The 15,950-nt window shown below is 41.0% G+C and overlaps 1 protein-coding gene across 3 annotated transcripts in view; it reads right to left on the bottom strand.

Annotated features, from left to right (window-relative positions):
* Window positions 1-15,950, bottom strand: part of TEK (TEK receptor tyrosine kinase) — a 97,473-nt gene that overhangs the window by 76,466 nt on the left and 5,057 nt on the right. For 2 of the 3 annotated variants that reach the window (XM_061631347.1, XM_061631356.1), the window contains exon 2: window positions 2,943-3,254. In XM_061631347.1, the coding sequence (XP_061487331.1) occupies window positions 2,943-3,254 (312 nt within the window). Of the gene's footprint in view, window positions 1-2,942; window positions 3,255-15,950 lie in introns of those variants that run through there. The other variant, XM_061631365.1, reaches the window with a different exon arrangement.

Here is a 15,950-nt window from a genome sequence, read left to right as displayed (position 1 = left end):
CATGACAGGATTAGGTTCCATTCTCCACACTTGTTCCGAGATGATGGGGTTCATCTTTCGGAGCAGGGGTGTGATTTGTTTCTGGAGGATCTTAGGTTGGGCCTTGGGGGTTTGTTTTCCTCGTTGGGTTGAGGGGACCAAGCTTCAGCTGATCCCCTCTTGTGGCATGGAGTTCGGGCAGGTGAGGTATATTGGAGTTAAACTGAGACGGTTAAGGCATTATGGTAAAGGGCACTCCTTAGGGAACCATCAGAGCTCAATGTCTGGTGGGGATCTGGGGAGTGTCCTCGTGGGACCAGCTTGCGCATCATGGTGAACACCTGTACGGCGGGGCCATGGTGCGGGGGTTGGAACCACACACCTGACACCAATACCAAGGAGGGAGGATTTTCCCACATCCTTGACTTTGGAGTTATTGTATGAGGAGAATCATTTACCTTTCCAAGGGGAGGGTGTATTCCTTCACAGTTAGGTTTAGCCTCACCTGCCCGAAGTAATTTAGATTTGGATAATTGGCTGAATTGAATTTGATTTAGTCTGTTATATTTAATAAATATAACATTATTCCACTCTTGTGGAAGGAGGGGGAGGGGGAAGAGAGAGTAGAGTGAGGGAGGAAGGGGGGGAGAGGGGGGCAGAAGGAGGGGGAGGGGGAAGGAGGGGATTGGAAGGAGAGAGAGAGTGGTGAAGGAAGGAGGAGGAAAGGGGCAAAAGGGAGGTGATGGGAGGGAGGAGGGAGGGGAGGGCAGGTTTGACCATTTGTATGCTTATTGATTGATTGATTGATTGATTGTATTTTTAAACCGCCCCATAGCCGAAGCTCTCTGGGCAGTTTATAATAACTATTGAGTTCAATGGGATTTACTCCCATGCAATCATGCTTAGGATAGGTAAAACTCACCATGGGAGACAGGAGCAGTGGAGAGGGAGGGGATTGAAAGGGATGTGGGAGGGGAAGGGAGGGGGCAAGGAAGGGGCAAGAGAGAGGAGATAGAAGGGAGGAGGAAGGGAGGGCAGGTTTGATCATTTTCATGCTTTTTGAGTTCAGTGAAATTTACTTCTGTGCAATCATGCTTAGGATAGGTGAAACTGACCTGGAGGAGGGGCAGGAATGGGGAGGGAGAGGAAGGAATGGGGAGGGGAGAGGAGGATATAGAGTGGGTGGGCACTGGGCAGAGGGGAAACCCCTTTCCTTTCCAAAAGGAAAACATTGTGAACAGTATCGTTATTTTTCAGTTTCCCCCAACTTTTTATTCTACAGCAGGCACATATAGTCTCCCACCCAAATGTAAACCAAAGCTGTCCCTGGCCACATCCACACCAGACCTTTATTTCACTTTGGACTGTCATGGCGTCTCTCAAAGAATCCTGGGAAGTGTAGTTAGTGAAGGGTGCTGAGAGTTGCTAGGAGATTCTCTGTTCCCCTCACAGAGCTTCAATCACAGTGGCTGACTGTTAACCAGTCTGGCCACTGCAGCTTTGTCAGTGGAATAGGAGTCTCCTCTCAGCACCCTTCACAAACTACACTTCCCAGGATTCTTTGGGGAAGCCATGATTGTCTAAAGTGAAATAAAGGTCTGGTGAGGGTTTGGCCCCCTGGTTAGGCAAGCCAAGCAACTGTGAGTCTGACAGTTGGTCCTTACTGAGCATCCCTGACACTATCATTTATTATTAAATTAATTAAAAATCAGCCAGGCATTTTTTAAACTTTTAAATGGCAGAAGATGAAGGTCAGAGTATGGGGCAAGGTCCGTAATAGGATTACAGGTACTCTGTGAAAATGGCTGATTTTTAATTAATTTCAACAAATTATGAGAACTCTGACAGAAAAAAGTGGTCTGGGTTTTTCCCCTCTCTTTTTACACTTTGAATTCTTGATTATATCTGACTGTTTTGTGTATCATCATGAAAAGTTAGAGGGTTGTTAATAAGTGTTTCTGAGTTCAGGACTGTAGGTTTTGTTCTAAAATGAGCTTATTGGAAGCATCAGAATGGCATGGGGGGTATTTTCAATTTAATATTGCGGAATGCGAAAAGTCCATGCTGACTATAGTAATATCCGTGATCATTACGGAGCCAGTTATGCCACCTCCCACTTCCAATCAGCTGCCAAACCCAGCTAGGTCCCCCAACCTGTACACAGGAGATGGCATCAGGAATCTTGAGAGAGCACATACTATAAGAAGGCATTATTACCTGTCTCTCCAGCTGCCAGTCATAGAGGTTACAGTCCAAATTCTTTCTCTGTCTTTCTGTTAGAAGGCCTAGGCATGGATCTCACTGTTCAGAATAACAGTGGTCAGGAGAGCAGGGCAGTGGTGCTTATTTGAACTTCCATCACTGTTGCTGTGGCTTACCAGGAGAAAGAGGGGGAGGGGCTAGGCAGTGGTGAGGTCAGTGTGATGCAAATGCACTGCCAGAGCCAACTTGGCACTCTAGCTGGTATGTCTGCACTGCACCAACCTCCCGTCTGCCTCTCCCTCCCTGTAAGCCGCAGCAATGCAATGCCAGTGAGCAGAGGTCAGGTAAGTGCTGCCGTCCTGCTGGTTCAGAATGTTAAATGGTCCAGCAAATCTCACAAGAGCTGGACACTTCATACACATTCAAGGAAAGAAGCTTGAACAAACATCTTCATGACCTGCAGTTCGCCCTTCTTTTCTTTCCACATGGTAATGGGTTTGCAGTCAAGGCAAGGCCTTCAGACCCTGATAAAATGCATCATTCCCATTCCCATTCCCATCCCCTTGTGTGTAACTCCCAAAACTGCCGGTGTACTTCAGAAGTATCATGAGAAGCACCCTTGATCTAATTTCATTATTTCCAGGATTAATATTTGCTCATGCCCAATTATTACTCTCTCTATTTAAGGGATAATGTCTTTTTTCAAGCACGCATCCTATACTAGGGTTTGACACACATTTGTTTCCGATTGCATAAGGTACCTGTTTGTTGCATCTTCATCGTATGTACCCTCATCACTTTATCTTTGAATTTTCCTTCACAGTAATAGGCTCCAATGCTCTCACCAGACTTTTCCCTTGGCCATACCACCTTCTTTGCTGCACCTCTTGTCTCGTCTTCAGCCACTGCCAGAGGGTATCGATGCTGACTCATCAAGGCCTCATAGTCTCTCCCAATGGTGACAGAGTCTCGAGAACGCCATCTAGATGTGATGCAGATCAGTGATGTCTCCGAATCAGCCACAGTGGGAAGTGAATTGATCAGTATCAAGTCAAATGCTGCTTCCACATTACCTACAAAGAAAGGAAGAAATGTTTGGAAGAGTCCATTTAGTACACTCTGCCCTTCCTGTGTCTTTTGAATTTTATCCTCACATTTAAGGTGGAACACAAGGAAGGGGAGCCACTTTCAGCCTGGGGATTAAAACCTGGCTAATCTTCTAGGGGGCACATTTCAATGGTGGGCATGGCCAGAGGCAAAAAGAGGCAGAGCAAAAGTGGATGGGATGATATTTAATGTCTCTTATGTAGAGGGAATTGTATGTAAAATACATAAAATATATGTACAGTTTTAAGCCTAACTGCAGGAAAGCTGCTGAAAGCAGCAGTACAGATCAAAAATTGACAGAGGATGTCAAATTATGTCACATGATTGGCGGGTGGGTGGAATTTGCTAGAAATTAGGGCTGAATTAGGCCTCTGGGCTGGAGGTTCCCTACTACTGCCTTATCAAGTGTGTTCCCAAACTGTAGATAATAGAGTTGCAGTTGCTGGTTCTGCCCTACTAATGTCCTTCCGCCAGTTCCCCCACTGCTAGGCATACTTCTGGTTTGGAGGCCCAATTTTTTTTTGGAGAGAAGGGGGTGTATTTTAAATGACTTGCAGGGAGAATTGAAAAACGGGGTAAATTAAGATCCCTTATTTTCTCCCGCTAGTACCCCCACATCCCACACCTTTGACTTATGAGGGAACTTCTAACATCTTATTTTACCCTTTGTGCCAGCCTGGATAATTACTTTTATAAATGGAAGTGTTTGAATAACAAATATACCACAATCATATGTGAAATGATGTGGTACATTCTGCAGGGAAAGGATGCTGCTCAAGGTTTTCTATATAAACTTTCTGCTTCTGTTTATTTTTGAGGCAGCCTTAAGAAGTATATTAATCTCTTCAAGGGCAGGAGATGAATGTATCATAGAACAGTAGATTTGGAAGGGACCTATAAGGCCATCAGTTCCAACCACCTGCTTCATGCAGGAATCCAGCTTAAAGCATACTGCATAGGTACTGTTATTATACATATATTTAGCTGGATCAAGTGCAGCAAAAGTGTTTAAGGCCTTTTCAGGGGCATAGACATGTAAGCTAGTCACTATTACCATATCTTACTCTAAGCTACTTACTCTTACCATACCATTGCTATTACTTACTACTATTACCATACAGTACCTTACATCTAAGCTACTCACTGTTACCATACCATACTGTAAATTCCATAGATTAGTGATGCATTAACATTATGTAAATAAGTATTTGCTTTTGTTTCTCCAGAACTAACCAGTTTCATAGGACCATCTCATGATCTCTGAATTAAGTGTGTGCTTTAAATGGTTTTGTGTGTATGTGTATACAGAATCGACTTAGTGCAGGACAAAGCTTTTTTCTAACAGTCTTTAAAAGACTGGTGCATAGTAATTCATTGTTGTTTCCTTCCCTGCTTTCAGAGAAATTGCGTACAAATATAACATTGAACACTAGTCGCCACATTTAACTTTTACCTTTCTCCCACACTCCTACTTTTGCTATGTACAGGTGTATACATATCCAGTGACTCCAATGTTGATTCAGTTGACAGTCTTGCCCTTCTCCATCATGTTTCAGGCAAGGTAGTTTTTTAAAAACTTTTTAAAGCACTGTATGTGAATGCTTCATTCATTGCCCTATTATTGTTATTATTTTTAAAGCACAATCCATTCTGATAAAGTTGCCAAACTGCTTGAAGGATGGGGAATACTGCTTGATAACATCTCAAGTACCAGCCAATCAGTACTGTGCACAGCCAGTTTCTTCTGCAAACTCACAAAGCCAGTTTTTATTGAGGCTGGTTCTGGAGAAACCCTTGGTTGCCTCACCAAAGCACATCAAGTGTGCTTCCAGAGGTGCTCCACTGTCCTGAAAGCATGTCATTGACTGCTGTGCACCCCATAATAAGTATATGACTTTTCTTTATCTTCACCTTTATGTTTAGAGTCAGCTGCACTCAATATATGCACTGTGGGCCTTCCACAGCCATATTAATTGTGGTCAAGCTTGCAGAGTTTCCTGAATAGATGTTATGAGCTTAAGTGCAGAATATTGTTATAGGATTGGGGGATTGGTCTAGATGATGTCTGTGGGTTCCCTTCAGCCTGTGATTTTGTTATCTGTAGAGGTGCAGCGTGTATTAGAGAGACCCACTGAACTGGTCAAACCAGTTCCTTTCATAAGTTAATAGTTCTGGCCAAGCCAGTCTCTTTGAGAGTTAATGAGCTTGTTGAGTGCTGATCTACATGTCTAAAGATGTGATCCAATGCAGTCCTGTTTCTATAGGAACTCTGGCATGACAGGAGGATGATTCCCCCTCCCCGCTCTGTCTTGGTGCCAGGAGGTAGTCTTTGTGTGCTAGTTAGCCTGAGGTGAAGCAGGAAAGACACAGAGAGGTTTCCCTTTCTCTCTGTGTTGAACACTAAGCTGTGGCTTGGAAGACTCCACTAGAAGCCTAATGGGGAAGCAAGATCTGTTGGAGTGTTGCTGTGAGTCCCTTCATCTTAAGCTCAGGTTGTATATACATGTAAATAAAACCATAAATCCTAAAGACACCACAGTCTCCGCTGACCTTCATTTCAAGGAAACCAAACCCTGGGTGAGTGCTGGAATGCCTGGAAGTCTCACACCGCTCAGAGATTGGGGTGAGTGCAACAATCTGAACAAGACCTGGGCTTACCATAGGCTTTTAACATATGCACTTTCCTTTTTTTTATTATTAATTTTTATTCAAATTTTCAAAAACAAAAAAACAACACAAAACAAAAACAATAATACAAAAAATAAATAAAATGTTGACTTCCGATTTGTCGCAGATCAACCATAGGTCTACAATATATAACAATCCTGTCTCTAAAATTATATTACAAAATCACTTTCCTCCAGTAGTTATCTTAATTAATCATCAAATCTTATAAACATTACTTTATTCTTTCCACAAAAAGTCCAAAAGAGATTTCAATTCCTTGAGAGATATATCTTTCAATTTTTCTCCAAATAAACATGTCGCTTAATCCATCTTGATTCAAATCTGTTAGGTCCAGTAATTTCAATAGCCATTCCTCCATTATCTATATTAATTCCATCCTCCATCTTCAATAATCCTGTTAAATCCAGTAATTTCAGTAGCCATTCTTCCATTATCAGTATCCCATAATAATCTTGTTGTCATAGCCATAATCCAAATAAACATATCGATTAATCCATCTCGTCGAATCTATTAGGTCCAATAATTTCCATAACCATTCTTCCATTATCAATATTAATTCCATCTTCCATCTTCAATAGTCCTGTTAAATCCAGTGGTTTCAGTATCCACTCATCCATTATCAGTATCTCATGATGATCTTGCTGTCATAGCCATAGTCATATAACAAGAGTCTGATGGGAATTTCCCCCTTCACAAATATGTCCTTGCCATCAATTCTAAATATGTTGCTGAAATATTGTTGTAAAGTCACTTCTCTGCTCTTCTTTTTTACAAAATGCACTGGCTCATCTCTTAAGAGTTTTTCCATTGTCACATATTTGTAATTAATTCCATAGATTTTTTCTATGTCAAGCTCCATCACATCATTCCAGTCAAGAAACTGATCCAAGACGTTGATAACTTTATCACTAATATCTTCATTAGTTTCTTCAGAGACAACATTGAATTCCAAACAGTAAACTTTATTTCTAACATCCGTAAACTCCAGATCTTTTTCCAATTCCTCATTTGTTCCAGTCTCCATGACTTCCGGGAAGGGTGATTCGCCTGTGCTGCCTCTGAGACAAGCTCTTGTCTTAGATGAAGTTTTTTCAGCTTTAATCAGTCAGAATGTTTTTGTTTTGACTGGTTAAGATTTTCTCCCGGCCAGGGAGAAACGTGAGATTAACCACAAAGCCTGTTTTTGTTGGGAGGACTGGATTTCATTAATTTATGAGAGAAAGTTCAGCCACCAAATGCCGGACGGACTTCCATCAAAGCTCTTGCTGATTAAGCGACACGTTTATCTTTTCTTCAAAGAAAAACGAACTAACAGGCAAGCATCCTTCTTTCTATTTTTTTTTTACTTGGTTTAAATTGTTGCACCAAAAAGAGATTTGTCAATGAATCAGCTATAAAGAACTGGGTGAGTTAAAAAATTTCTCTTTCACTCACGAAACTAAGGAGGAAAGAAATCGAAAAAAGCTTATCTTTGTTTTTATTGCAAAAAGCGGGCCTGGAAGAGCATTCTAAAGATATTAACGGAAGAGGGATTTTTATTTCGAGGAGGGGAAAAAAATAAACAAATTTGATTTATGAACTTTGGAGTATCATGTCTGGAACTATTTTTTTTTTTTGGTCTATTTCATTTTGACGAATCTGCTTACTCACGACGCCACTAACTGTTTGAAGCTGGGAACTAAACTTGTTTTGTTTTCCTGAATATATAAGAGATAAGACAGGCTGTATTGATGTCTGCAAGCCTGAAACATTAACCCAATTGTGGCTGAAATAATTTTTTGTTTTTGTGGTTTTAAGAATGACAACCAGGAAAGTGACTGAGACCATGGAAGAAATTATGTTTCAGAAAATAATGAGTGAGATTGAGATAATGAAACAAACCCTGAGACAGGGCAGACAGGAGATGAAAATTGAACTTAGCAAAATGATGCAGGAGTTTAAAAAAATAGGGGATTCTGTGAAAGAGGATTTTGATGGGATTAGAGATGAGAAAAGAAAAATTAAAGGGAAGAACATATGCACTTTCCAAGGAAGGGAGGCACCTTTCTATAGCAGCATATTTCTACTCTGAGTGGGGTTTGGAGGGATGAAGTACACTGAAACACATTTATACTTGCTACTCCCAATGAATCTGTCAAAAAACCCACCCCTGAATATGCCAAATCAGATAATTATACATTATCTAATGGAGAATGAAAGCCTTTTGAAAAGAAGAAAGCATTAATATTAATGCTTTCTAGAGAAATTATAACTGAAAGAAGTGTCTCTTATAATATATAAATGCAAATACTTCCTTTAATGAAGTCATATCTATTATATTTTGCTGCTAGTTTGTTGCTACTGTTTACTAGCAAGAGGGTGAATTCAGAACTGGGATTAGCAAATTTGAGGTAAAGTTCAGTATATTTGTAGACAAGTTCACCCTTGCGGCATTTAAAGTACAAGGTGAACTACTAGATATGTTGAGGATAGTGGCTGATTTTTTCTAGGTAGAGGATTACAAGTTGAATGTATCTAAAACAGAGGATGTACCTCTTTCCACCCTGGCACTTGAAGAAACAAGCAGGAGTGACAGCAACAAACACAGGACCAAACCTGTTCAAATTTGGGAATAAATCTCTGCAAAACAACAACAACAACAACACTAATATTTAGAGATTTGTACAAACTTACTTTTGATCAATCTGGGGAAAAAACACTGAGAAAGGAGTTAAATGTAAAACTTTTTAAAAAAAATTATATCCTTTTTTGCCATGTAAATCTCAGAGTAGTTTACAACAATAAAAATATACAATGTACAAAATTTAAAACATAAATTAAACCACAAAAACATTAAAATCTCAAAGATTTAAAACAGCATATGCCAAAAACAAAAAACAAAATAAACATCTGAGAACCATTCATGGTACAAAGGCCTCTTGAAATAAAATGTTTTTAACCAGGCATCTGAAACTCAGCAGGGATGGTGCCTGTCTGATTTCTAGTGGGAAGGAGTACCACAGAGTTGGGCCCACAACACTGAAAGTACAACTTTATGTTGACATAAGTTGTGTTTCTGGTCCATGGGGGGACCAGTAATAGTACTCCCCCAGATGATTCCAGTGATTGACTTGGGACATATGTGGCAGGGCAGTCCTTGAAATATACTGGACCTAAGTTATTCAGAGCTTTGTACACTAGTATAAGAACCCTGAACCTAGCCTGGTAGCAGACAGGAAGCCAGTGCAGTTATTTAAATACCAGTATCATATGTTGGTGGTTGCCTCTTCCTGTCAGCAGCCTAGCCGCAGCATTCTGTCCTGTTACGGAAGAATTGCAGCTACAAAAATGAATATCTTACCTAAAATTAATTTCATTCTTCAAGACATAAACTGTATTATTAACAAAAAGTAGGAGAAAGGTGTGGCAAGAAAGCTAGAGACCATTTTGATCCTATGCCTAGAATAAAGAAGGATTAGAAGTCCCAAATTTAGCTTTATATTTCCATGCATATGGTATTAAGATACAATCCAATGGTCCCTAAGAGGGTGTCAGGAGCTACAGTGTGTTGAGTCCCTCCCTCTCCAATTCTTCTTACTCAATCAATCAATCAATCAATCAATCAAATTATTCTTTAGAATGTTAAAAGAGTCAGTTTCAAAAGATAAAGTACATTGTATCATATGATTGCAACAACATTGCTGAAAATTGGAAGAGCTCTCAAGAGCCAGTGTTAAGAGAATGATATCTGAAGTGATGGGATGCAGCTGTCCTAAACAAATTAACTTGTGAAATGGAGCACCTGACAGTTAATAGTCTGAAAATGAGGGGAGGAGACCTTTTATACCAAGGGTATGCCCTCCAGATGATCTTGGTCTATAATTCCCATCAGCCCCCACCACCATGGCCAACAGTCAGGAACAATAGTTGCTGCAGTCCAGCAATATCTGCAAGATGTATATATACATTTGTGTGCACATTTTCCCTTAATGCATGCATTTTTGTAAATGCAGGCAAACTGCATTGCAAAATTTGAATGAGTAAATTTCAAAGGATGGCTGTATTTCGGTTCTCATATTGTTTATGAAATGTGAATTTGATAGATTTGGCTTGAAATGCAAACTGAATTGAAATTCTTGCCCATCTCTAATCAGGAGTAAAGATAAAGGAAGAGGACTAGAAAAAGCTGACAGCCTTAGGTTGATGGATAGTGATTTGCCCAGAGCTTGGGAAGTTTATTGTTAAAAGGAAGTAGTTCAAGTTCAGCATGTCCAGTTCACATTCATCCCTTTATGAAACAAATTAGTTTGATTGACATTCAGTTCACAATTCAATTCAAGTTCATCCAAGTGATCCTCAGCAATTTTTCTTCAGCATTTAGGATGTTACATGCTGCTGTGCTGACGTATACACTTAAGAAGACTAAGAAAAAACAAAACACAGACAGTGGAATGTGACATTTTAAATTCATTTCCCCCAACAATTATGATTGTTAAGCTTAAAGGTCCCAAGAGTGTAAAGAGAAAAGAAAAAAAGGAAGAGAATGAACCTGAAGATGTACTATATTTTTTTCAAGGTTATTCCCCAAAATGAACTTAAATTCACATTCAGTTCACCTGGCAATTTTGGGAACTACTTTCAGTTCAGAAATTTTGAACTAATGCAGTGAACATTGTTAAAACAAACTAGTTTATTTCAAATTATCCAAGACGATACCATGACAAATGCCCTAGTTCTCAGATACAGACAGTAGTGTAGTGGCAAAATTCAGAAGCGCAGGGTATCTTAATGACAGTCATGCCACACATCCTCACAATTATGCCCCCTTTTCCACTTTCCCTTGTCTCCCTTGCTTTCCCTGTCATCTTGTGAGTCCACATTCCACTACAACAGACATCCCTAGGACCCAATCAGTATGAAGGGGGAGGCTGTGTGTTAGTTACTGACAAGAGTCTTCTCAATGGCTGACTTACCTCCTTTCACTCTGATTGGCTCCAATAAGCATGAAAGGACAATGACTAAAATGCTCCCCTTTCATGCTGATTAGCTCATGCGTAGGGACCTGGCTGGGGCCCTGCCCCACAAAAAGTAACGGGTCTATGACCCCCCATCACCCTGGACTACTACATCCCTGGACACAGAACTTAATTTTTCTATATAACATTCACCAAATTAGCCACCTTCACACAGTTACCAGAGTGAGGTCACACTGCTGCTCCCCTGTCCTAGCATCAGGCATGCTGCTGACCTCACCCCCAGATGTTTGCACACTGACTCAGACTGCTTGGACTGCCACAGGCTCTCACAAATAGGCTTTGACAGTGAAAAATCCATACCGACAAATCTGGGGTTAGCACCAGCAGTGTGCCTGCCACTGGGATCGAGGCTAGCAATGTCGCCCAACTCCTGGTAATTGCAAGAAGGAGGACACTATCTCATAGGAAGCATACACAGGTCAGATAGTTGGTGGTCCTCATTATTAATAATTTAGGGACTCTCCTTTATAATTTAAGGATAATTCATTTCTAGAGAAATATTCAAACACAGGGTAATATGCACACTGTGATAGTATTGCTCTTTTCTTTCTACCAGGGTTACTGTGCCCTTCCGAATTGCATCCCAGGCAAAAAGCGGAAACTTTTCCCATGCTGCGAAAAGCTAAAGCTGCCATATATTTACAGTATGCACATAACACAGCTGTTTCACAGACAGCTGTTTTAACACACTTCATTAAAATGTGTTGACCTGAGACCACTGTTGTGTATTTGTGCTCCAGACTGCACACATATCAAAAGCTTACAGCTCTGAATTCTCAAAACCAATGCACTCTAATGTCAGTGGGAAAGATACCAATCACTTCAGGAGATTTTCCAAAACTGCATTCTTGTTCTAATGGCTTAACTTCACTTGGCCCAGCTAGCAAGCCATGATATCTCACTTTGTGTCATACTCATTTAGGTGACAATCTCACAGTTTTTATACAAGTGGTTTTAAGTGCTGGTATGTTATAAGAAACATGAAGACAAATGGCCTGAAATCAGTACAAATCCACAGGCAAAGCATGGAAACAACTGTCTTGAAAACTCCAAAAATCCCCTGTGCTTCCTTGAAACAGATATTTGATTCCAGCCTTTCTTCCTGGCCATTCACCTCTTCAAGAAGGCAACTTGCCATGTGCACAATATGGATCTGAATAAAAGAGTACCCCCCCAATCTTGGTAATATTCACTAATAGGCAAAACAACCCCTATGTGGTTTAAGAATGTACCTATAGCCAACAGATATTTCTATCAAACTTTAAAAAGCAGGGAAATTGGGCAGCTTTAGTGAATGCACCAGGGGAGCCGGAGACCTGACCTCCTCTCTGAGATATTCAAGGCCTTTATCCAGTTTAGCATCTTGATCTGCTCCCCACACTGTCCTTTGATCTGGTCATCTTGCTTCATGTTCCATGCCTATTGTGGCACTTCCAGAAAAACCACTTGCTCCTCCAAGTATAATCTGCCACTCCCACTGTCTTCCGGTTTTAGGATACACTATGTTCTAAAAGCCCCAAGAGATTGCTAACTCCCACTCAGTTGCAAGATTTCCAAATGTTCCTCCCACTTCCTAAGACGTACTGCAATTGGAATTGGCAGACCTGCAGAATTACATCAAAGAAAACCTGGGCAACTGATTCATATACCAGTGTACCTTGGTGGCCTGAAGACCATATGAAAGAACTATGCCTATGTCCCTCTGTTTCAGTACCAGTGGCAAACTGGCCAGTGCTTGTTTGAGCAATATTCCTTGGTGTTAGTTTATAACAGAAAATATTCCCCAGATTAACATTGGCCAGTTTGTTTCCAGTGTGCGAATGGAGGGGCATAGGCTTACAAAATGTCCCAGCCAGAAAAAAAAATCACTTAAAAAAACCCCTCACAAAATAAAAGTATACATACAACACATACTGTGTAAGAAACTGTTGAGGCGTTCTTGCAGAATGGTAGTTAAGTTTCCTTTAACTGCACATTTCCCCTCCCCCATCAACTTACTATGACAAGTAGAACAGATTAATAATCACAATGTCCTTTCAAAGGCAGTTAAGAGACAAGGCTTTTGTTGTTTTTTATTCCCCTTGACACATTCTCCTTTTAGTTCACCTCTTCAGTATCCTCTTGATTTTACAACCTCCTCAGTCTCTTGTCACTGTGGAGCAAACTTATAAACAGCATTTCCTGTTGCTCCAAGTTCCTTTCGTCCTACTAAATTATCGTCCTTAGTGCTCTTGCTTTCTAGGTTTTATGTACATTTGCATTATGGGAGCTGTAAAATTGTTATTGAATATCAAAGTGACTATGGGTGAGAATTATTGTTACACATTATTTTCTCTAAAAGTGAAGGATTTGGGTCTCACTGGTGTTACAGAGGGGAAAGTGCTATGTTTCAGTCATTCTGAAGTATTGGTTCAAATATCTTGTGAATGTTTTACAAGACAACTCAAGGATGGGGGACTTGTGGCCATCCAGGTGTTGTTAGACTATAATTCCCATCATCCCTGACTGCTGGCCATGCTGGCTAGGACTGATGGGAGTTGTAGTCTAACATCTGGATGGCCACATGTTCCTCATCCCTGTTGTAATGGAAAGAAATTTGGGGAAATGGTTTGAACTAGGGTATGGTACTATCGATCTGGGCATGAGCTGGATGCATATAACAATTAATTTAACACAGTATTTCATGTTAACATCCATTGTGGCATAGTGGTTAAGGTGTTGGACTACGACTTGGGAGACCAGAGTTCAAATCCCCACATAGCCATGAAGCTCACTGGGTGACCTTGGGCCAGTCACTGCCTCTCAGCCTCAGAGGAAGGCAATGGTAAACCCCCTCTGAATACTGCTTGCCATGAAAACCCTATTCATAGGGTCGCCATAAGTCGGGATCGACTTGAAGGCAGTCCATTTCCATTTTTCCCATTATAAACACATGTGAATTGATGTGTAAGGGTGGTATACTGGGCACACTTGCTGTAGCACCACAATTAAGGTGCTGGAAGGCCACAAAACTGGGTAACTGAATCACCAATCTCTACCTGGACAGGTTGAAAACTGCCTCAGCGAATAGCAAAATATCTGCAAAATATACCGTTGTCTATCCCAGTCTGAAGAGCCAGTGTGGTGTAGTGGTTAAGGTGTTGGACTACGACCTGGGAGACCAGGGTTCGAATCCCCACACAGCCATGAAGCTCATGAAAACCGTATTCATAGGGTTGCCATAAGTCAGAATCGACTTGAAGGCAGTACATTTACATTTATCCCAGTCTGAAAATGTACTGCCTCTTTATCAGTATATAGATAATATATTCAAAACATGACCCAGAAGAAGGAATATTGTTCTTTTTGCATGGCTGCAGTTTTCTGAAGACCCTTAAGCAACCTCTACTCTGCATATCTGCAGTGGTGCTGTCAGGACAGGACTTTGGGGCAGATGTCCTGGGACCCACTCAACAGAAAGAGCAGGAGGGCTTCCAAATGCAGCAACGTTCACTTACCACATTTTGAAGCAAGTGTTGTAATACACATTACCACCTGTAGAAGGGAGGGCGCATAAGACCATTGCCTAAAACTATCTAACTACACTACTGCACGCCATGTCCAATCACAGAAAAGCATATAGTCTTGAGGGGTATCACAGGAAAATATTTTGAATTGTCATTGATCACATTCTGAGCTTATTCTCTGCCACATCCAGGGGCTCATGGGGCTAATCAACTTTAACTTCTGAATAACCCACTGAGGTTGGTCAGGCAATCCTACAACATTACATTTATGGTCACTTTGACTTTAGCCAGAAGAGCAAATGAGTTAGTCAGACCTTATCCACCCTTCCTACTATTCTATAAGGGCAAAGGTGCTCTCTGGCTGGATTTTACCCCAAAGCGAATATTGTTTCGTATCTAGGGTGACTATACAGAGGGCAGTCCTTTTATCTGAAGCACTGTCAGAAGACATTCTTCTGTTTGAAGGAGCCTTTTATTTGAAGGGCTGTCCAGTCCAAGTCTGTTTTTTTTTAAAATGAAAAACCAGAAGAAGTGAGAGCAGGCATGCAAGTCACTTGGCCATATTCTTTCCCTCTCTGAGATGTATTTCTGTTTAAATTATAGTGATTATTTCTGAATGTGCCTCTATTCAAATAAATTTGCCTTAGCAAATTCTGTGCAAATCTTTGTCATCTTTTACCCTCTTTTTCTTGCCAATGCTTAAATGGCCCCAGTATTCATATCACTCAGAGTGTATCACTACCAATAACCTTTATTGCATGCTGTACATGGTTGAGTGGGACTTACATACCCTAAACCAGTGACAGATAATAATTTCTTAACCTGGGGTGGTGGCGGCTGCTCAGTGATTCAGAGGCCAGTTTATTCAGTCTACAAGACAGGGCTGTTGTAAAACCCAGGGGGGCTGCGGGTTCCCTATTAAGGCTCTAGTTACTGGGCTTGAGCCTTTCTCAGTATGGGGCTGAGACTAAGGGAACATGGCTGGAACCAAATAATGGGAGAAGAAAGGGAAGACAACAGAAAACAGCCAGAAGAGAGGCTGAATTAGCAGGCAGATATGACCCAGAATGGATTTCAATGTGCTTGTCCACTTACAATGTGGCCAGCATTGGAGGAATCCCACTGTATCTCCAGTCTTTTCTGGTGCATCATTGCCCACTGATGGTCAAAGAAAGAAAGTCACAGAGGCAGGGACCTCCCCGCTCAGCTCCATAGCAGCCAGGGATTGCAAACACTATTTCAAAGACTGTTGGGGGCTAGGCAAAATCTTCTCCTGGGCTAAATACTGCTGCAAGCTGCCAGTTGGTCATGTCTGCTCTAGATGTCAGAAGCTTGTTGGCCTTCTACACAGGAAGAGCTGGGAAATTCAAATCTATTTGTCCTTTTGTAGGTTATTAAGATCTTAATATATGTGTGTGTGTGTGTACGTGTGTGTTAGAGAGAGAGACATGCC

The sequence above is a fragment of the Rhineura floridana genome, chromosome 1, assembly GCF_030035675.1.
Source record: "Rhineura floridana isolate rRhiFlo1 chromosome 1, rRhiFlo1.hap2, whole genome shotgun sequence".
Lineage (NCBI taxonomy): Eukaryota > Metazoa > Chordata > Lepidosauria > Squamata > Rhineuridae > Rhineura > Rhineura floridana.
This window is presented reverse-complemented; position numbering and strand designations above follow the sequence as displayed.